General features: G+C 41.5%; 1 protein-coding gene across 2 annotated transcripts in view; it reads right to left on the bottom strand.

The window, feature by feature from the left end:
* The window catches only part of DYM (dymeclin), a 228634-nt gene that overhangs the window by 82942 nt on the left and 124267 nt on the right, over positions 1-21425 (bottom strand). Inside the window, exons 15-16 of one of the 2 annotated variants that reach the window (XM_063128261.1) lie at positions 17852-18016; positions 4085-4187 (exon numbers count right to left, since the gene is read on the bottom strand). In XM_063128261.1, coding sequence (XP_062984331.1) covers positions 4085-4187; positions 17852-18016 — 268 coding nt within the window. The remainder of the gene's footprint in view (positions 1-4084; positions 4188-17851; positions 18017-21425) is intronic. The other variant, XM_063128262.1, reaches the window with a different exon arrangement.

Here is a 21425-nt window from a genome sequence, read left to right as displayed (position 1 = left end):
AGCATTCATTCCAAAACCATTATTCTTTTGTATTGTTAGCTTGCTTAAACGATGGCTAATACTTTTGTGCGATTATTCTGCAACACACTACACATGCCAAGGCATGTAAGGGGAAATTAAATATGACTTCTAAAACACAATTTGCTTTAAGGAACTAAAATAATATAAGGGAGTAATTCAGCATCCACCAATGCTTAGAGACAGTAAGATTACTGGTCTTTTGCTTCTCTGCTGGGGAATGAAATGAAGGGCTATTTATAAAGTACTTACTGCTTTGGCTATAATCAAACGTAATAACAAGATAGAACAAAAACAATCTTTTTGTTGAAACCACCTTTGTAATACTGCTTTTTAATAACCCTCCTAATGGCCAAATTAGAAGGACCCCAACTGAAGTCATTCATCCCACATAAAACAAACATTGCTTTTTCTTCTTAGCTTTGTTTTACAAGCTATATTATTTCCAGATGATGCTTGAGGGGTTTAAAGTTTTTCAAGAGTTAGATGCTGAAACTGGCAGCTGCTTTCTATTTACCATAGACAAATATAAGATGGATCTAAACAGGGGGCTTCATTGACTCCGTTATGGAGCATTAGCTGAGAAAGAAAGGGACTGAGAGAAGCATCTCACGCAGCAACAACGTAACTGGGGTTATTTGGATTATTAATACAGGGGGAGGATACTGAATTACATCAAGAGTTCTGGGCCTGCCAATCAGACCTGCACAGCAGGTAAGAAAAACTTCAGTTTTCTGGCAGGAGGGAAATTAACTGTGTTCACAAATCTAGCATAACTCAACTCTAAAAAGAGACCACTTTAACTTTGTTCACATTCTTATGGTGTCCACTTTGCTTTGAAAGGTGGATACATTCTTCAAACTGCAGTTCACACTGAACCTATTTCTTGGCGGTGAGCTTCAAGATTAGAAAGAGTATTTGTATTTTCAGACTTAAGGCTACATGCCAGATATAAGGCTACATATCCAAGGAAGAAACCACATGATATGGTCATGGAAGGGCCAACACAGGACAACCACATGATCTAAGTAAGGCCCAACTCCATTTTACTCATTGTGGGCTACTCTGTAGTGGGGCAAAAGACAGCAGCGGGAGAGCGCTCAGCTTTGAAAGCAGGGAATTACTTGGGAGTTGAATCTCGCTAGAGGAGCTTTTCCAAAATTTGCTGTTTGTTTGTTTAAATCTTATTTTCTGAATTAAACACTTACAGTAGGGTGCAATCCTAAGGGTGGCTGAATGGGTAAGGTTAGTGGTAAACACCTCTTTACAACAGGGTGTATGATTCAATCATGTAGTAGTGAGCCGGACTCAAATATTCCATTCTTGAGCATAGTGTTTCTGGATGAGGTGGATCATCTAGAACCAGTTCAACCTTGGTTTCAGACCTGGTTATGGAACAGAGGATGCTTTGGTCACCTTGGTGGATGGATATACACTGGGACCTAGAGAGGGGGAGTATGTTCCTTTTTTGGTTCTGCAGGACCTCTCTAGGGCTTTCGATGTCGTTGACAACGTTATTCTTCTAGATTTCCTGGCTGGGTTGGAAGTTGGGGCACTGTTTTATGATGGTTCCAGTGTTTCTTGGAAACAGGAACTTCTAGTCCAAGAAATAAAAGGCTAACAGCAGCTCTTTTCTTAAAAAATATATCAAACTTTAAAGACTACTTGTAACTATTTTTCTGAAATTTGGCAGGCTTCATCCCTTCAGAAGGGGCTACTAGGCTCGCAAATGTCATCTAATCCTGTCAAAAGGAAAACCAGTTTATAGCTGTTTACTTCCTTATTATAGCCAAAGGGACAACATAGGAAGCTTCAGATTTTCCGAGACAAGGTTCTGATTTGGACCTGAATCGAAGCAGGTGGCTTCCAAGGCACTCCAAACCAAATCAAAACCCTCTCCAAAGCAGGGTCTGGACCAAATCTTGCCTTTTCTACACATCCCGAATATCTACTTTTCCCGCGGCTCTTTTGCTGGTGTGAACAGCAGCAGCAGAAGAAGCCAGTGGGATAACCTGGCAGCATTATCATTTTCACCAGCTGGGACTGAGCACCTTTCTCCCTTCCCAGAGGGCTGCCAGGGCCAACTGTCCTGTCAGCACAAGGGGAAGAAGCCCGAAATTGTCACCATTGCCACCTTTTTAAATAGCCTATGTGTTTTAATTATATGTTATTGTTCTTATGATCTTATGAAAGCCACTCCGGGAGCCTTGTCAGCTGAAGACTAGGATAAAAATGCTCTCAGTCTTTATTTATTTAAAGTATTTTTAAGCTGCTCCTCAGCCAAACTGGCTTACATATAATCAGTAAAACAAGACAGTCTCTGGCGCAGGCTTACAATCTAAAACAGCACGGCACACAAGGAAAGGGGAGGGAAGTGGTAGGAGGCTATCAAGGCTTTCGGCATGGCTGGTGGATTCGCCCTGGTTCCCCTTCTCATCCCCCTTGGTACAGTCTGCTGGAAGGGCTACTGTAGCCAAAACCGAAACCAGGGGAAAAGACACCCCCCAGAAATGCGTATTGCTAGATTCATATCTGTTTAAATATGTCGACATCATGAAGTCAGCCTAACCAAATGAGAGTCAGTGAAACATGGGCTTCCACGGATATAAAGAAAACTGACATCAAGAACCCAGCTAAAGAGAGCTGCACGTGTACCCAAGGCTTCTGCACACCACCTGCCATTTCCTAGATCAGAAGTTGTGAGTGTATACTGAGCGTACCCAAGTGTGCACTAATAAACCAATGCGGATTTTGTCCATTTGCACTGCATTGCTTTAATAGGAATCCCAGTCAAGTTATGTATAAATGACATTTTTTTTAAGCACGACTAGAGCTGAACTGGAGAGTTATGTCAGGACTTAAAAGAAACAAATAACTTCTGGAAAAACATTGTGTCCAATAAGCTAAGAAAAGATTGCCAAGTTTGAATTTAATGGATATATTGGGAAATGTATTTATTAATATCTGCTGGCAGACCAGAAGCACAAAGAGACATGTTCTACAGTAAAATTTGTTATTTCAATATAATTCATTGCAAGTTATACAATTTTGGAGGCATGGTACTTCCCCATGAAGAACACTATCTATTGTGCACGCTAACTAGAAACCAAACTACATGATAACCTGCAGCTGTGTGTACATTTGCTGTATATGGGTGGATGCTGGCTAAAAGGAAGTGTTAGCTCAGTTCAGACATGTTAGTCAACGCAGCGTGAAAACTCCACTCAATGGTTGAGTTTTAAGGTGGTACTCCCTACAAAACATGTTCTAACTCCACCAATGTGTGACTGTGGACTACCGTGGAGTTGAGTAAAATCCATTGTGATCTTTGATTGACAATGCCTCCTCCCTCTCTTCTACCCCGGTCCTCCTGATGGTATCCCATCAGCCATTGCTGAAAAAAAAAAACAATCCCAGCAGCTCTCCTAGAGCGGCACTAGCTCCTTTCGCCACTCTTGCCAGGGGAATCTGTAGCCAGTGGGAAAAGTCAACTCAATGCAACAGAAAACTCCATGGAGCCCACCACACAACATGCAATACAACAGTTATGCAGGAACTCTCCTCTGCACAGCGTGGATATTCTGCATGGAGTGTTTTCCCAAAAAAACTCCACCATTGCATGGAGTTTCCCCACCAGACAGCACATTTCTCAACGGTGGTGTAAAACTCCACCATGGAGTTCTAAAACCACCATTGAGAAACGTGTTGTCCGAACTGAACCATTATGGTGTTTTCCTTCCTCAGCATCCTGCAGTACTTTTGCCAGTTATACTTCACCCTCCGCCCTCCCCTGCCATGGCAATCAAATACAAATGCTCAAGAATTGCAAGCTGTCAGACTGGAGTAAATGTCTTAGCTATGAATAGCTGTGGTTTCTTTTATTTTTCCATTTGCAAATGTATTTTTTTTAAAAATTCTTCATGACTTTCAGACATGATGTCATCAGTAGAGCTTCCTATATTTTGGTGTTGGTGGTTGCCAGGTCGTCATACACTTTGATAGATTTCTGCAGAATTCGGAGATGCTATTTTGACACATTCCCTAAAACACTAAGCTTGGTACTCACATAATCTGGAAGTGGAGAATCATCTGAAGCAAGGGAACTTCTCAAGGATTGTGTGGCTTGCTCTAAAACTTTGTTGTGCTTTTTTGACAACAATGCAAACAAACTGGGGAAGAAGAAGAAAATACATAAGGTATATATTTTTTTATAAGAATTGATCAAAGGTGCTCAGCTTCCATAAAATAAGATTGCCAATTTAGTAGAGGCTCTTCAAAATTGTATCTTACGGAGTCAACTTTTTTATATATAAAAAAGTTTTATGAGGTGTGTTTCCTTAGAAATGGAACTCTGCAAAGGACAGGTTTATTTTGATAACAGAACATTTTTGAAATAGTTCACAAAACCGACATGTTGTTTTGAAAACCAAAAAGAGTGAACAGATAACCACTGAAGTAGAACTAAGAGAATGGGCTGTGTAATCACATGCTCCCCTCCCTTTAGCTCCTCCCCCTTCATGCAATTTCCCACCACCCTCTTTACTAGAGTTTGCTGACCGATGTTCACTAGCTAGCACAAACAAATTCGGAAGTTGTTCATACCTAGCTTGGGGCACCAAGGATTGATGTTCATTTTTTAATTAAAAGCCTGCATTACTTTACATCTGCAATGGACTGAAAAGTTTACGTGTGTGTGTGTGTGTGTGTGTGTGTGCAACTGTCCACCTTATAGAAATTTATATCCAAGGCGGTTCACAGCACAAATAAAAATACACAAGCATAAACTTATAACAAGAACATCAATAGACTCTATAGAAACATTTAAAAACTAACAGAATAAAATGCAGCAAGAGCATACAAACATATTAAGAATAAAACTGTGCAAAAGTATGCAAAAAGTATGTTGAACTGAAACCGTCATCACTGCTCTAAAAGCAAGCAACAATGAGGCCACAACTGGACCTCCTTTTGGAAGCAGTTCCAAATCTTGGGCACCACTGCTGAAAAGGCTCTGTCTTAGGCATTCACCTCCTGTCTTTCAGATACTGAGGGGACCAGAAGCAGGGCCTCGTAAAAGGTGCAGAGATGTCAGGCAGGTTCGTATGGAGGAAAGTAATTCTAATCCCAAGCCATTTGGAGCTTTAAAGTTCAAAACACGCAGCTTGCGTCTAGCCCGGAAACAAAACGGCAAGCAGTGAAGCTGGTACATGATCAGTGCAACATGATCTGATCGACTGTCGATATTCAGAACTCTGGCAGCCACATTTGGAACCAACCGAAACTTCTACATTGTCTTTAAGGCAGCTCCAGGTACAGTGTTTTACAGTTGGCTAATACAGAGCTGATTAGAGCATGAATCACTGAGGCCAGGTCTGCTTTCTCCAAAAATGGTTGCAGTTGGTGAATACGATAAAGCTGGTAAAAAAGCATTTTCAGCTGTCACTTCTATCTTGACATTTAGGAACAGGGCTGGATCCAGGAATACTCCCAACTGTGAAACTGCTGCTTCATTTATTTTATTTATTACATTTACAGTGTATTCCTGCCTTTTTTCCTCCTTAACGAACTCAAGGTGGCATACATAATCCTCCTCCTCTTCATTTTATCCTCACAACAACCCTGTGAAGTAGGTTGGCCTGAGAGGCTGTGACTGGTCCGAAGTCACCCAGTGAATTTCCATGGCTGAACGGGGACTAGAACCCGGATCTCCCGACTCCCAGTCCAACACTCTAGCCGCTGCACCACACTGGCTTCAGCCTGTATTTTACTATGCAGCATTTTGAACACGACCTTCTCTAGTTACGAGTCCAAGAAATACAGCATGCTTTTGTGCATGCCGGCTTTACTCAGGCTGTACTCTATCAAACCACACTCTTCAGAGAATTCCTGAATATCCCCAGAGATCTGAATGGAAGCTCTGAGGTTGTTCTCGAGTTCTTGGTTTATGGATTGTAGCTTCTCTTTCTTGTGGTCCATATATCACAAGGTATGTGGCTCCAAAAGACAGAGATGTATTTTATTTAGCTCTTCGCTAACAGTAGTTTAAAATAGAGATCTTACATAAAAAGCAGGCCTAATGATATCCTCAAACCACAAATGCAATTCCCACATGCGCCATTGTGAAATGTGCACAGCATTTTAGGGGCTTAATACTGACATAATAATTTATGGACTATTCATTTATACAAATCCTTCATGTTATTCAGTAGAGGCTGATCAAAGCAAGCTTACCTTTCCAGGCAATTCATTCTGTGGACTTAGTAACCTCTAGGTATCTACAAGCAGCTACCCCTAACCCAGTAGGCCTTGCAATTAAAAGAAAAATAAAATGATCTGTTTCACTTACAAATCCCTTAAGTAACCATTTCTCAATAAATAGTAACTCCAACACCTCATCTACTAATGTGGCTTAAATACATTAAAGGACAGCTCTCCAACCTTTTTGGGCCTGTGGACATACCTGGAATTTTGGGAGGGTATTGTAGGGATCTAACAAAGTAGCTGCCATGAGGGGGCTTGCCAGTTCACAAAATGGCTACCATGATAGGTGTGGTCAGTGACGAAATACCCATTTCCCAGAAGGCAAACTGGCGAGACTAAAAGAAAAAAATAACTTTCCCAAGACCCAAGTACATGGCAGAGGTAGGCTCTGAGTTCTAAAACACAACATCTCTCTTTTTAACCTAGTTTTCTGCTCCAACACCCTTTTTACAGAAGGCAAACTGATGAGATATAGAGACAAACTACTTTGCCAAGAAAATGAATACAAGGAAAAAGTTGGATCTGAGCCACAAATACTAAATCACCAATCCCTCCCCCCCCCCCCATACACACACAAAGCATAGCATAATGCCCACTTCACAGAAGACAAACTGGTGATGCTCAGAGAAACACACACAAAACCCCAGGTCAACCCTCCCCGCAGCTACAACCCAGGTAAAACACACCTGACTCCAAAAATTCTGGAGAAAAACCTCACCAGGCAAAACACATACACAAACCCCAGGCAAAATGCACACACACCAAAACAAACAAACCAGCTAACACTCATGAACCATACTTAAAGAAACAAGCAATATTCACACAAAGCACAAGTAAAATAACCCCTCTCCTCACCACCCATTAAACGCCCCTGACCCCCTGGGTTTCTCTCTCTACAAGACCACCCCCTAGTAATAGGCCAGTGATAACATTTGACTTCTCTAAAAGCTTTCAGGAGAGGCTCTCTCCCTATACTGAACAAGAAGGGAATGATGGACCTTAGCCTGGCAACATATCGGCCCCAGCCCTACTGCATTTAGGAACTTGCTGAAGCCAGATCTGTCAGTTTTAAAGCATTAAATTCTCTTTTTATATCTAAACTGGGTCAATTTCAGTCTGTTTGTCCTGCCATTTGCAACATTCTTTTTCTCATTCACCCAGTGGTGACACAGCACCCCCAATCTCCTAACCATGGTGCAGCAGTTTACCTGCACAGTTGTTAAGGCTTCAAATAGCTAACTGTGATTAACATTAACATTGGTGCAGCAGATATTCTTCTTAGGGTGCCTTCTCCTATCAGAGTTTAGCTATCATTACAATTATTTTTGTTTTTCACACCGCTGCGCTAAATAATTGTATAGAAGTACAGCTATACCATTCCCTGAAGTTCTTTAGCGATGATGTTCGTCTTCTTCCTTCACTTTCCCCTTGTATAATAAGTTGGAGAATTATGTTATGCAGATATACAGTTAGTTAAATAATAATAATGATGATTAAAAAAACCACCTGCAGTGGTCCACAATAAATTCAGATTATTTGCTGCTGCTACTGCAGGTGGGAACAGGAATATGTTAAGAGAAGGCAGAAACATTTTTTTTTAACCAAAAAATATACATAAACTTCAATTTGGCTGGGAAGGCCAATATAGTCTTGTGATTCATACTAGCATGGTTGTGCAAGTTTTTCCATCTTTATAACCACTATGATCTTTAAAACAAAAAGTCTGGGGCCCAAGTTAGATTTAAGACTAATTAGATTTACATTGTATTCAATTTATGTGGAAATTAATCTCATTTCCATGGAGGAAACTTGATATGTTCTTTGAAACGTTGAAATAAAATAACTAAGGCATGATCTTAAACTAAAAACTGTTGCTCTTTTGCAAGTTAAATCAATCCATGGACAAGTTTATATACAAAAAATGTTCAAGAAAGAACATATACTGTGAAGTCAATGGGAAGCCAAGGTGGCTTTAGATGTCAGCGTTGTTATATATGAACACAACAAAACAGGGTTTCATTACAACTGGAACCAATGGGATTCTATCCTTGGGATTCCAGGTGGCTATTTTAGAGATTATAGCCCTGCAAAAAGAGAAGTCCTCTATATCAGCAGTGAGCAGATCTTTGGGTGATTTGGAGTAGATTGGCAAAGATTTCTGACTCCCAATTTTTAAACAATGGCAACAATAAGAGTCAGTGTAGTGTAAAGCTTGGAGGATGGCAACAAGAGAGAGAGCCTTTTCAGTGATGCCCCCCCCCCCCCCCGACTGTGGAATGATCTCCCTGGTGAGGCTCACCTGGAGCCAACACGGTTATCTTTCAGGCACCAGGTCAAGACTTTTCTCTTCTCCCAGGCATTTAACAACGCTAAGTTTGTTTGTTTTTAATGGACCCCAGAACTGTTGTTGATTAAATGGATACTCTTGTTTTTATACTGTTGTTCTTATGTTTCTGATGGTTTTTAAATTTTGTATACTGTTTAATGTTTACTGTTTTAACTTTTGTGAACCGCCCAGAGAGCTTCGGCTATGGGGCGGTATATAAATGTAATAAATAATTAAATAAAAAATAAATAATGATTAGAGTGTTGGACTGGGACTTGGGAGATCCGGGTTCCATTCCCTGCCCAGTGAAGCAGGGGGTTGGACTCGATGGCCTTGTAGGCCCCTTCCAACCCTGCTATTCTATGATTCTATGCTCAATGGGTGACTTTGGGCCAGTCACTGACTCTCAGCCTAACCTACCTCACAAGGTTGTTGTGAGGATAAAAAAGGAGAGGGGCAGAACCATGTAAGCTGCTTTGAGTTCCTTGCAAGAGGAAGAAAATTGAGATATAAATGTAACAATAAAAAAGAAGCTAAAATAAAATAAAGTAAAATAAAATGTTTAAACTGCCCTTAATTAACACTGTTGAAATGAAGACAACCAGGGGAGGGTGAAATAACCAGGAGCGGACTTTTATAAGAAAAGACTGTAAGCTCAGTTCATGAAACAAACTCCTAGGCTCACACTTCTTTAATTCTAAGGCCTAATCTACACCAAGCAGGATATTGTGGTATGAAGGCGGTATATAAAAGGCAGAAGCCACACTTTCTAGCAGTATTGAAGTGCACTGACAACTGTTAGGGCCCATTGACACAGACCATATACCGCTTTCATACTGCTTTCATAGTGCAATATCTTGCTTGGTGTAGATTAGGCCGAAGTGTATGTGTTTTGAACCTGGTTCCATTTGGTGGGTCTCAGGATTTATATTAAAGTAGATCAGCAAGTCTGAAGTCTGCCTACTCCTTTTCCATATGCACCATCAGTAACTCTGTGCTACATTCACAACAGTATACAAGGATAATACCCAGATTTTTCCATTTGCCAGATCTATTTGGGGCTCATGTTTGTGGAGATCAGGGTATAGGGCAATTTTTGACCCTCTGGATGTTTTGGCTTACAGCTTCCACCAGCCCTACCCAATGCTGAGGGACCATGGAACTTGTAGGCCAATACATCTGGAGGGAAGATTGTTGCCCACCTTGGTGTAGGGAAGGTTAAAAATTTCACAGTCTAAAAGAGGACCAGATTCCACAGCTTCAATTTGCTGTGTCAAAACAAAATCTAAAAACCAACAAACAAAGCTAAATGTGGAAAACTCCCAGATCCGATATGGAGGGGGATGTTATATCTCACTTTTTAGATTAATGGTTCCCCCCCCTTTCTAAAAGAGGGCATTCAACAATGGGTTCCATTTGGAGGAGCAAAGCCAGGCAGTATGGAGCGGACATTGCACCAGGATGAAGATACGCTTGCTGTAACAGTTACTGAGTGATACAAGCTGATCAGCCATGATAATCCAAAAAGACTTGACAATGTCCCCCACAAACGAACATGAACCCCCACCGAATGCCAGAAGAAATCTTTCTCAGATATAAAAGGAAATATAACACATTACTCTAGGGGGTTGGACTCGATGGACTTATAGGCCCTTCCAAGTCTGCTACTCTATGATTCTATGGAGCATCTCAAAGCCTATTCAATTAGTCATCTTTATTAATTACCCAAAGTTGCTCTTTTCGCCCTCTCCCACTGATCTTTCTCCTCTGTGGTTCATGTAGCAGGATTCTCATCTTTGATGGTTTAACGTTTCAAAAGTGCAATATATAAATGCAACGTTTCAGAAGCAAGGTTTAACAGTTCACTATTTCCCCACACACCAGTATTGCTATGGTTATACATACTTCGTAAACCACTGTGAGAGATAAATTTCCCCAAACTGCATTCAAAGTTGCATCAAAGGAATGTTAAGTAGCTTGAAACATAATGCAATTAACTAGGGTGAGTGTAAAAATACTACAGTTATTTATCATACAGAAGTTGGGCTGAATATGCACGGCTCTTGTTTTATTTTGTACAAAATGATTGGGGGGGGGATAGTGCAAAATAAAGAATACATAACTCCATAACTTGGAATGCTCATCTTAAATAAGTTACAACAGAGTTGTAATTTTTAATCTCAGCTGGCCATCATGGTGAGATGATGAAGCATCCTTGGAGTACAGTCTCTGAAATGATAAACTGTCATACTAGCTTTAGGAATCTACTTGGTTCCAAAATGTTCTGCTTATATGCTTTTAAATAAAGGTTTCCAATAAGCACACCAAAAGTCCTCAGTGTGCTCTCCCCTTCAATGAAAACTAAACTAAAGTGCTGTCCCTTGACTTCTTACCACCCATGGAAGTCGAGACCATATATCAATCAATATTTGTTTCCAACACAGTATTTTTATCACATATATTTCACATACGAAATACTGGGACAATTCAACTGGGTTTAGACAACATGATAACCAATGGTGATTCAAATAATCAACGGTTGGTTATTTAACCCAGGTTATCGTGTTGCACGGGTGTGTGTGTGTGTGTGTGTCTGTGTTTTAACCAACAGTTGGTTATTTGGCCAAAATAACCAATGCTGTGTAGAGTTGGCTATATGAACCAACATTGGTTATCATGTTGTGTGGAGGGCACCATTGGTTATTTCCTTGGCTTCCACTGGTTATTTCATCAGCCACAGAGTCGCAAGGCAGGAGTGGTCAAAGCGGCAACTGCCACTCTAGTCCAGTCAGCATGATAGATTTTCGGCAGCAATGGCTGATGGGCTACTAGCAGGAGGACTGAGGGGAATATCAGGTTGTGTGGGGAGTACCCCTAGATAAACAACTGTCAAGTTGATTATTACCCCACTGTTGACTTGTCCGAACGCAGCCTTCACATATTCAGAGTTTCATTATTTGAAGTATAAGAACAAATATTGGCCATTTTAATCCAACCACAGAAATATCACATCCCACATTACTGGCCAAGTTAGAAGAGCAGTATAAACTGTGATTGTATTGCTGAGCCTTTTGGCCAGCATGCAAGATCTAATTTTCATTTGTTTATATCAGGGCACTGTTAATATATATTAGCAGATTTGTGCAATACAGAACCAGTTTGGAGGCAGGGAAGAAAAGAACTTATTTTCTTTTACTCCATCCAATTAATGCTCTGCTGCAGATTTTATTAGGAACCCTGAAACAACTTTAGGATTAGAATGTGACCAGGTTCTAAAGGTGAGCAGCAGTCCAATGAAGTTCCAAATGTTATCAGATCTCATGCTGATTAAGCCCCACGTGGTAAGGAATTGCTCCAATTCTAAAAAACAGTCCCATGTAGTCCCTGTTTTTTCCTGGTATGGCTTTTAATATCAGCAAGGCAAGTGAAAAAAATTGGCCGATGAAACTTTCCCCATTACTGCATCTGCTGGCTTCTACTTGTCATGGAGATATACATTTAAATGCATAGGAGCCCTGTCTGTGGGAAAGGGGGAACCCTCATACCTGGCAGTTCTAAAGGGGTCACTCACTCCACATTACCTAGGTCCACCACTCAGCTACTGATCTCACCCATTGCCTACCCAAAGATCTACACCATCCGCTGGCTATTATATGCAGGACTCCAACAGATGTGTAGGGGGAGCACATGGTGTATTGCCATGACCTAAACCTCTGTCCCAGCCAGGGGCCCTCAAGGGTAAAAGAGATCCAGGCCAGGATGGCTCAATCTACAGAGGGCAACGGGGAAGGAGAAAGGACTTAATAGATGCAAATGTGCTAAATTTAAAAAAAAAACTGCTTGCCTTTCACTGATACAGTTGTCCAGCATTCCAAGTGGAAACTTACTGTAACATCAAGACTGTTTTTTGTTTATTAGTGCTTTTTAAAACCACATTATTCTTTGTTGAGTCTAGCCTTTATTCTGTGAACTTATGTGAACCTTCACATATGACTAAATTTTGCTGTCATGTTTGCAATTCAAGGTCTTTGCAGGATATTGTGATTCTCCCTCCTCCCAATTCCTCAACCCTCACTTTAAAAAGGGGTCAAATTTTTATTTCACATTAAGATTTTGAATGTCACGATATCGTAGTTCATAGTAATTCCTATGTGTCAGAGCTCCATTTCTTACAGTGAGTAGTTACAGGACAACTGGCTTGCTTGTTTCCGTACCATGAAAAAACTAAGAGACTTACAGGTGTGTGTGTGTGTGTGTATAAATAATGAAACTTTCTTCCTTGCAGAACTTCTGGATTGAATAGTCTTTTATATAAGAAAATAATATGTTGATGGAGACTGCCAATCCACAAATATAATCTAGGCCAATGCGCTGGAAATTGAATTTCTGAACTGGCACCAATATTTATTTTGCCCTTAACATTGTAAACTGGAATTGGTTTCATTTTTCAGAAACGCATAGTTAGGGATGGGGGAAACCCAATTTTTGTTAAACTGGAGCTAAAGAGCTATCAGTTTAAGGCTGTAATCCTAAACACACTTACTAGGAAGGAGGCCCCATTGAACACATTGGGACATACTTTTGAATGAACATGCATAGGATTGCATATAAGGCTCACTTGAAGTCCCATAACACATGAACTCTGCTGGTGCATCAAACAGTGGTGCTCTAGAATTTTCTCTCTGGAGCAGAGGTGGGCAACAAGCTGCTCACAGTGCACCCTGAATTCTAAAAACCTATTTTTTCCCCAAACAAAATGGCGCTCCCTAATGGCTAGAGAGCACTTTGTCATGTCTAACCCTACTGCCCCTGTTTTGGGAGAAGATGAGGTTTCAGTGGGAAGTGAGGTTTCTTCAGGAGGTGAGCGTCCCGACAAGCTAGCTGATGCTAGGGTCCGCCGGAAGCTCAAATGCACCCGGGGGCGGGGGGGGGAGAAGGAAGGTGTGAGAAAGTCGGTTAGATTATGCCAGAACCTGCCTCCACACCAGGCGCTCTGAAGTTACAGGCGTTTGGGAAGGGGCTTCTTATTCTTCTTGAACGGATAATTGTCTTGCTTAGTTTGCATAGTTTTGCCTAGGAGGGCGTTTCCAAGAGGTTAGAAGAGACGTTTGTTGCTTAATAAAAGCTTTGTGGATTACTTAGCAAGCCTCGTCATTTGCCTCCCATCGAAAGCAGGAGTGTTCTGAGAAACACAACACACTTAAATGGACAAATTTAGCTTGTTTGCAAGCTAAATTTGTCCATTTTAGCACTCCGTAACTGCTACAGAGTACTAAAAGGGTCCAATATAGCTGGCAAACAAGCTAAAATTAATGTTTTTAGTGCTACTAAGCACTAATGAGTGATTTGTCACCAAAATTCAGTGGCAAAACGATGATATAAAAAAATATTTTCTTCCCAGTGCAGCCTACAAGTGGCGAAAATGGCCCCAGGGGCTCCCGTAGTTCTCCACTCCTGTTCTAGAGAAAAACGTTCAGACATTCCATCATACTTGAGTAGAGGCAGACTTGAATCTCAGTGGCGGGGGTCACCAAGGAAGAGAGTCAGGCGGAGCCCTCTGCATTCCACTCAACTTTTCCCCATTTTGATGAATTGCTCACATTCATTCCTATGGGGGAAGGTAACGTTGCATTGAAGGAAGGCTGGGTAGGATGGGGATGGTGGTGTTCCTAACACATAATAAGCCTTCTCTTTGTATATAACCTGCCTGGCACAATGAAGGATATTTTTCTAGCTAATACTAAGTGTCAAAGAGTGATAGAATCAAATCCAATAATCAAAGTGCTGATCAGCAAGTGAGAATAAACTAGAATGTGACTTGTCTCCTACAGAAGAGAAAGGAAGACAAGGCTAAATTGGTGATAGCTGTTTCCACCAGGAGGTAGTTGCAATGGTCGTGAGAGAAATCATGGAAATATGGCTGTTTTGGAAACCACAGAGTGTCTTAGGAGACCTTGCAGATTAATAGAATTAGTGTGGCATAGATTTATGTGGGCTACAGACCACTTGCACAAATACATGTGACACAACAAATCTGTAAGACTTTAAGGTGCTACAAGACTGCACCAGACTAACATAGCAAACCCTCTAGAAGTTAAATATAAAGTAGTTTATCAAGTATATGTATAAAGAGCAGCAAGGAATTCAAATCACAGAAACTATGGGCTTGCCTACATACATTTAAAAAATAACAACAGAAATATCACAGAATATTGGGTGTCATAGTCCAGACAAGCACCAAACAGTGGACAGACATCAAAGAGTGGGTGATCCTATCAATGATCTTGATTTTGGATCAGAAGTCAGCAATAATAAAGCTACCATAATAAAGCTAATAATAAAGCTTTGGTCATGAAATCTTTCTCAAATGTAAAATGCATCATATGTTTACAGAGCAGGTTATATTGGTAACTCTCATGTGAAGATGACATTGCCTTAAATTATGCATTGTTTATTGTACTGCCTCCCAATTATAAGAATTCCTCCCATGGCAGATTTGCCAAAATCCTGAAGTGTTTTAAGGCTCACCTGCTTGGGCTGTTCTGTGGGACTCAGGTTAAGCCAGAAAAGGGTGGGGAAATTAAACTGAATTAGATGAAATCTGACTCTGGTTTGCTTATTTGTTTATTTTGTGACCAACCCTGAGCCTAAAGGATGGGGAGAATTAAAAAAATCTTGTAGAGAGAGAAAAAGAAAAGAACACAGGAACATAGAAATACGGGAAGGCACTTTATACCGAGTCAGATAATTGGTCCATGCAGCCCAGATGACACTGACTGGCAGCAATTCTCTAGGGTTTCAGAGAGGATCCCCAACCCACCCACCCACCCCGACCTACCAGGAGATGCTGAGGGTTGAACCTGGGACCTTCTGCATGCTCTACCACAGAGCTATAGCCCCACCCCAAGGGAATGCGTGCACAGAATAATTACATCTGGCCTAATCAAAACACCCAGAATTAGAATTACTTGAAGTGATCAGATTGCCAAAAGAGTGGTGCTTAGCACATTTTGAAACAATAAGAACCCTCTTATATTTGGCACTCGAACCTTTAGCAGCAGCTGGTGGGTAGACTTGGCCCCTGGCCTGAGGTTCTACACCCTTGGTCCAGGGCATTTTATGCAAGCGATTAACTTTATTCCCCCTTTTGTGCAGCAGAGGCCTCTGATCGCATCCTCAAGCGACATCATTGTTCCTTCAGATAAAGATTCCTTGCTCTTGGTTTTAATTTGAATAGCTTGGAAACCTCTCTCCTACCACTGGGTTTTCATCTTCTCCTAGGACTCCGCAACAATAATTCTATCAACCGCTATACTGTTCCTTTTGTTCTGAGAGAGGGAAACTATTTCAAACTGTATGCCACATTTTTTTTTCTTCCCTTGATAATCAAGCTGGTTTTATTTATGTTTACTGTGTGGTCTCTGTACCATTATATGCTTGCATACCCAAGATACTGTTATTTCCATTCTGGATGCTCTCCATGTTCTGGTCAAATTTTGTCATGCGATCCTCCCCCCACCCCTTGCTTTCCCAAAATTCTTGGCACCAGTCATAATACATTAAGGAACGTGTAAAGCAAGTGTAGCTTGAATTTAAACATACTATTCTATTCAGAGAAACGGTACTGTGCTTTGTTCTTAGTGGTAGACCTTTTAACATACATTGCCTTGAGCATTTCACAAATAGGAAAGGCAACTCAAAAAAGCTATTAATTTATTTTTAAAAGTTTCTTTATCCCAATTAGCTTTTGATGATTTCCAAGTAATTACATGGACGTGTCACTTGCTGCTGGGTATCAGTGTCTGCTCAACAGTTTCCCAATCTTATCTGCTAAAAGATACTGCTCGGTCGTCAGCAACTACTAGGCCATTCCCTGGACCAAAGAACTAGCCTGAACCTGACAAACAGATCAGTCCCAGAACAAGGGAGGATTAACAAGTAAAAAGCAAGATCTGCTTAGGAACCTTTCCATGCTTCCCTAGTCTTCTGACTCCATCTCCTGGAAGAAGGAACAAGCACACTAGGAACATCAGAAAAAGGTTGGGGTATGTAGAACCAACTCCTAAATTCACCCGATCACTCAATTTAGTTGTGACCACTGCTATTTCCCCAGCAGTCTAAGAAAGGAAGAAATGATAAGGGGATGCAGTCAAAAGCGGCAGTCTTCTATCTATTTCTCCCCTCTACACAGTAGACATATCAAGCAGCCTATTTCAATATATTACATGCATAAAGGGGCTCCAGGAGTAGAAGAGAAAGATGCCTGCTCCAACGTCATGCCCCACTGCTGGCTTTGCCCCCTTGGCATCCAATGGCTTATATGGATGTCTGCAAAGGGGAGGCTACACGTGGCTTATACAGCTGCTCAGGAGAGGTGGGGCCTGTTAAGGGGTGTGCACTGGGGCAGAGGAAGCAGTTTGGCCCCACTTCCCTTCTACACATGAAGGAAGCTAATAGCTAATATCCAACCATGCAAAGTCATCATCACACTCTGAGCTTCCCTTACCCTGTAGGTGGCAGCCGATGGACTGGACTGGAGAAACATGTTGCCTGATGTCACTTGCTGCTATATTTTAGCAGCAGTCCCAGATCTAGCATAATGACTAATTCCACACTAAAGCAATGGTTTTCATACTGTGTTCCAGGGAACCCCAAGACTCCCCGGAAACTTACCAGGGATTCCTGAATAAGAAGATGAATAGAAGATGAGCGTCTCTGAACAACAGATAGCTCCTTGCGTGACCCAAGAACAAAGCAGCCTTCCCCAACCTTGTACCCTCCAATTGTTTTGGACTACAACTCCCGTAAGACCCAACCACCGTGGCCAATAGTCACAGATTGTGGGAACCATAGTCCAAAACACCTAGAAGGCATGTGTTGCTTACCCCTTCTCTAGAACATGCCCCCAAATATTTGCCTACGCCAGGGGTTCCGCCAGTTGATGCGGAAAAGGTTCTGTGAAGTAAGGACTCTAAAGTATTTATATACTTTGGGTATGAAATGCTTGCAAATTAAAATTATGGTAGAGTTATGGAAATTATATCACACACTACTTACTGCTTAGCCATGTTGGACCGGCAGTTTATAACTACATGTGTTATGAAACACAAGGGGATCGTTAGTTAATGAACAGGTACTGGGGGTCCAGAAATATCCCTCCCTCTGCCCATTTATTCTTTCCCACATGCACAGACCAGTCACACAGAGCATGCAGCATGCAGTAAATGGAGAGCAGAGGTTAATAACCTGGAAGCATAGGATCTGAGAATGTGAGAACAAGTTAAAGACAACAGCTCCTCTCCATTGTCACTGAGGCTCGAGAAGCAATGCTGCAGCGTAGAGCAGTGGGAGTGGGGGAAATAGAGTTTGTCCAAGAGATAGACATATCTCCGCAAGTGGCGGCAGGTGTAACTGCAAGACAAGGGTAAAGGGAGGCACAGAAAAGAAAAGGACAAAAGAAAAAACAAACAGGAATTCTCCTTTAAGAAAGCTGCACCCAAACATGATCGAAACAAGTCAGTGGCAGATGTCAAAGAGCAAAGCAGCACTTTTAAAAAAAGGAAGAAGTCAAAAACTGTAAAAGCAGAAAGGGCGGATAGTCTCTGCAACAACCCAGGATGATTTCATTAGTGACGCAAAAGAGGTTGCCGGCTTTAGCAGGGAGGGTGTGTGTAAACACACCAATGTTTGTGGATTTACTTTTAGGGAAAAATTCAAACCACCTTTTCATGCGACTTGAAGACAAACGCCCTTGTGCCAAGAAGTAATATAAAATGTTATGGGAACAGTTACACAGCTTGTGTGGTTTTATACAAACTGCCATCTTCAAGTAGAGGAATGAAAAGGCCAAGTTCATTTCTAAGTTACTGCTTTGAGGTTCTCCCAGCAGCCTTTAGAAACCTAGCAGTTAACAATAACCCAGTTTGCCACAACAGTTAGGGAGTTATGGGCTGGTTAGTCCTGCAGTGCATGAATCATCATGATGCTGCCTCTAAGTTCTGGGGGTTTTGTTTTGTTTTCCAGTACATATCCACTTCGGTCTTCATGCTGCACAAACAGAAGCTTCTTGGGAAGTTATCAGCCAGACACTTGGCTCTGCTGTAATTGAGCTCTCTTTCTCTCTGTGCCAATTCACAGCATTCATCCCACTGTAGTGAGAGCAAGAAACAGAACCCCGGGGAAGGGTAGGTTGAGGGGGGCAACTTAAATCTCAATGGACCTGTTTGTATATCATGACAGCCCACCATGGATTGATTTATCTAAAGGAGGGGCTGTTGTGTCATACCACTTTTGCATGGCACCCACATGCTCCTTTTTTCATGTGGTGCGAACCCAGGCAGCAGGGGTTGTTTCAGGCTTAGACAAACATCAAATAATCCATGACTTGTTTTAGGGTTATTTGAGGCTTGTCTAACCTTCAAAAAACCCTCGCTGCCTGTGTCTGCATAACACGACAGCCCACTGCAAGCTGAGTGCCCACAGGCGCCAAGCAAAAAGACACAACGCAACAGCCCCCATGGGTAAATTAAGCCATGGGGATGGAACCACAATACCTGATGGAGTGCCACTCCTGGCATGAACCTACCTGTACACAATGTTCATCATCTAAGTCCCTCCTCCAGATGCCTCCTCCAAGGGAGGCTCAGAAGGTGGCAACAAGGGAGAGGGCCTTCTCTGAGGTAGCCCTCTCATTAGACCTCCCTGATGAGGGCCACCTGCAACCAACATTGTTATCTTTTCAGCATGCCAGGTTAAGACATTCCTCTTTTCTCGTGCATTTGGCCTGAGGTTTTATTCAGATCCTGTTTTTTTTGTTATTGTTGTTTAAAATTGTTTTAGAATTATGTATGTCTCTGTGTGTGCTATATGTTGGCATGCAAGTGGTTTTTATAATGCATTTTAAATTTTTTAATCTTTGTAAACCACCCAGAGAGTTTTGGCTATTGGGCAGTATATACATGCAACTGATTTAATGGAAATGAAATGTTGGGCTGCCATGTCGTGTAAACTAGGTCAATAGCTCCCACTATGTTCCATGGGACACAGTTGAAACTCAACGGGTGGGAGGAATGACTTTGTGCTCCAGGCTCTGAGATCATCAGGAACAAATTCAGCTCCAGTGGTATCCCCAAATACAGCCCCTTATTTTCACCCATGTAGGGGAATAGTTGTTATTCATTCCTATTGACAAAAACGAAGTGCTGTAATTGGGAAAAACACTACACTGGAGAGAGCAATGACTTAAAGTTTGCACTTCCCCCCCCCCTCAACATTCAACTTTATGTATTTGAACACATCATCAGTGAAATATTGAAGCTAATTCCTAGTTAAAATTTGTGATTTTAAATGGCAATTTACAAGCGTCATACTCAAACCTCCCCCCCCCAATCCCACAAGCTGTCCTGATACAGAGATCAGTCTTGCATTCTTCCCATCCGCTGCCCACAATACTGATAAAACCCTCCAGTGTTGGATTGCCCTGACACTGTTTTCAAAATCCTGCTCTCGAAGACCCCTGCCTTCTCCTGGGAAGAAAAAATTAGGTTGATTTGTATACCAGATTCGGTATGTGATTGTGCCTTCTGCAAGGTCCTCTTTTTAAAACTGCCAATTACTTTTGCTTCTTGAAAGGAAAAATATGTATTTAATATCTGTATTTTATTACTAAAATCAATGAAAAGGAAGTGATTAAGGCAAAAAATAATGCACTCTCCCAGGGACATTTTCTGCTTCTTAACCCCGAAAGCAACCAGCAGGCATTCTCTCTGTGTGAGTGGGTGGGGCAAAGAGACATGTGCTACCCACAGCAGATTAGAGGCTGCACATTTTCCTCTTGCAAACAGTAAACTTAATTTCTAGCTATGTGGCAGTAAAGCACTGAAATGTTTGATATCGCCATCTAAAAAGTTAGCATTTGGAATGTCTGGGTAACTGGAGCCTGGGAAATCAATAAGTGTGGTTTGGAGTTTTCCTATTGAAAACAGTTGTTCTTACTTAAGGATGAAACTCTGCCATTTGGGGAGATAATGAAACCAATAAAATATCTCCAGTGCCTTCTCAGTGTATAAATCCCCCCCCCCCCCCCGGCCAAGGTTATGTGCTGCATAAATCAGAAGCGTTATTAGAAAATAAAATATTATCATCTGTTCTGTTTCAACGAAAGAAATATTTAAAAAACAACAACTTTATGTTCTTGAACTACCACTCTGTAAGATCCAAAATATGATCCAAAAGTGTGAGCAGCCAAACTAATATAAAAATAATATCTCAAGAGAACAAACAATTTCAAAATGATATTAGGACCACTATTTCAGAGAATGAATAACTGCAAAAAGCTATTTATAAAGATTAACAGACATATACCAGCTATCAAGCCATCAGCTATTAAAGTGGAAATGCTCGTGCACTCCCAAATGCACCCAGGCACAGAGAAAGGGACATATTTAATATTTCAGGATCCTTTAAAGCTTTCTGCTTATATCCTAAAGCCCTTAGCAGCCTCAGGGCAGAGTTCCACGGGACACTTATGCCCGTCGATTCCCTTATGCCCCACTGATTCCCTTAAGCAAGCGGTAGGCCCTACTAAATCCATTGTGCAGGCAGGACCCACCACTTACTTAAGGGAGATTTAGCTCTTCCTAGGGGAAGCCCTGAAATGAGAAGAAACACTCATTTTTGGAAGGAGGAAGGTCAGCGGAGATGCCTTATGCAAGCTCCACCGACCTGCCTCCTTCCAGAAATGAGTGTTTCCGCTAATTTCGGGTTGTCCAAGTAGTGTTAAATCACCATTGTGCAAGTGGTAGGGGTTGTTTGCGCAACA

The sequence above is a fragment of the Elgaria multicarinata genome, chromosome 6 (assembly GCF_023053635.1).
Source record: "Elgaria multicarinata webbii isolate HBS135686 ecotype San Diego chromosome 6, rElgMul1.1.pri, whole genome shotgun sequence".
Classification (NCBI taxonomy): Eukaryota; Metazoa; Chordata; class Lepidosauria; order Squamata; family Anguidae; genus Elgaria; species Elgaria multicarinata.
The sequence above is the reverse complement of the archived record's forward strand: the minus strand, read 5'-3'. Positions and strand labels throughout refer to the sequence as shown.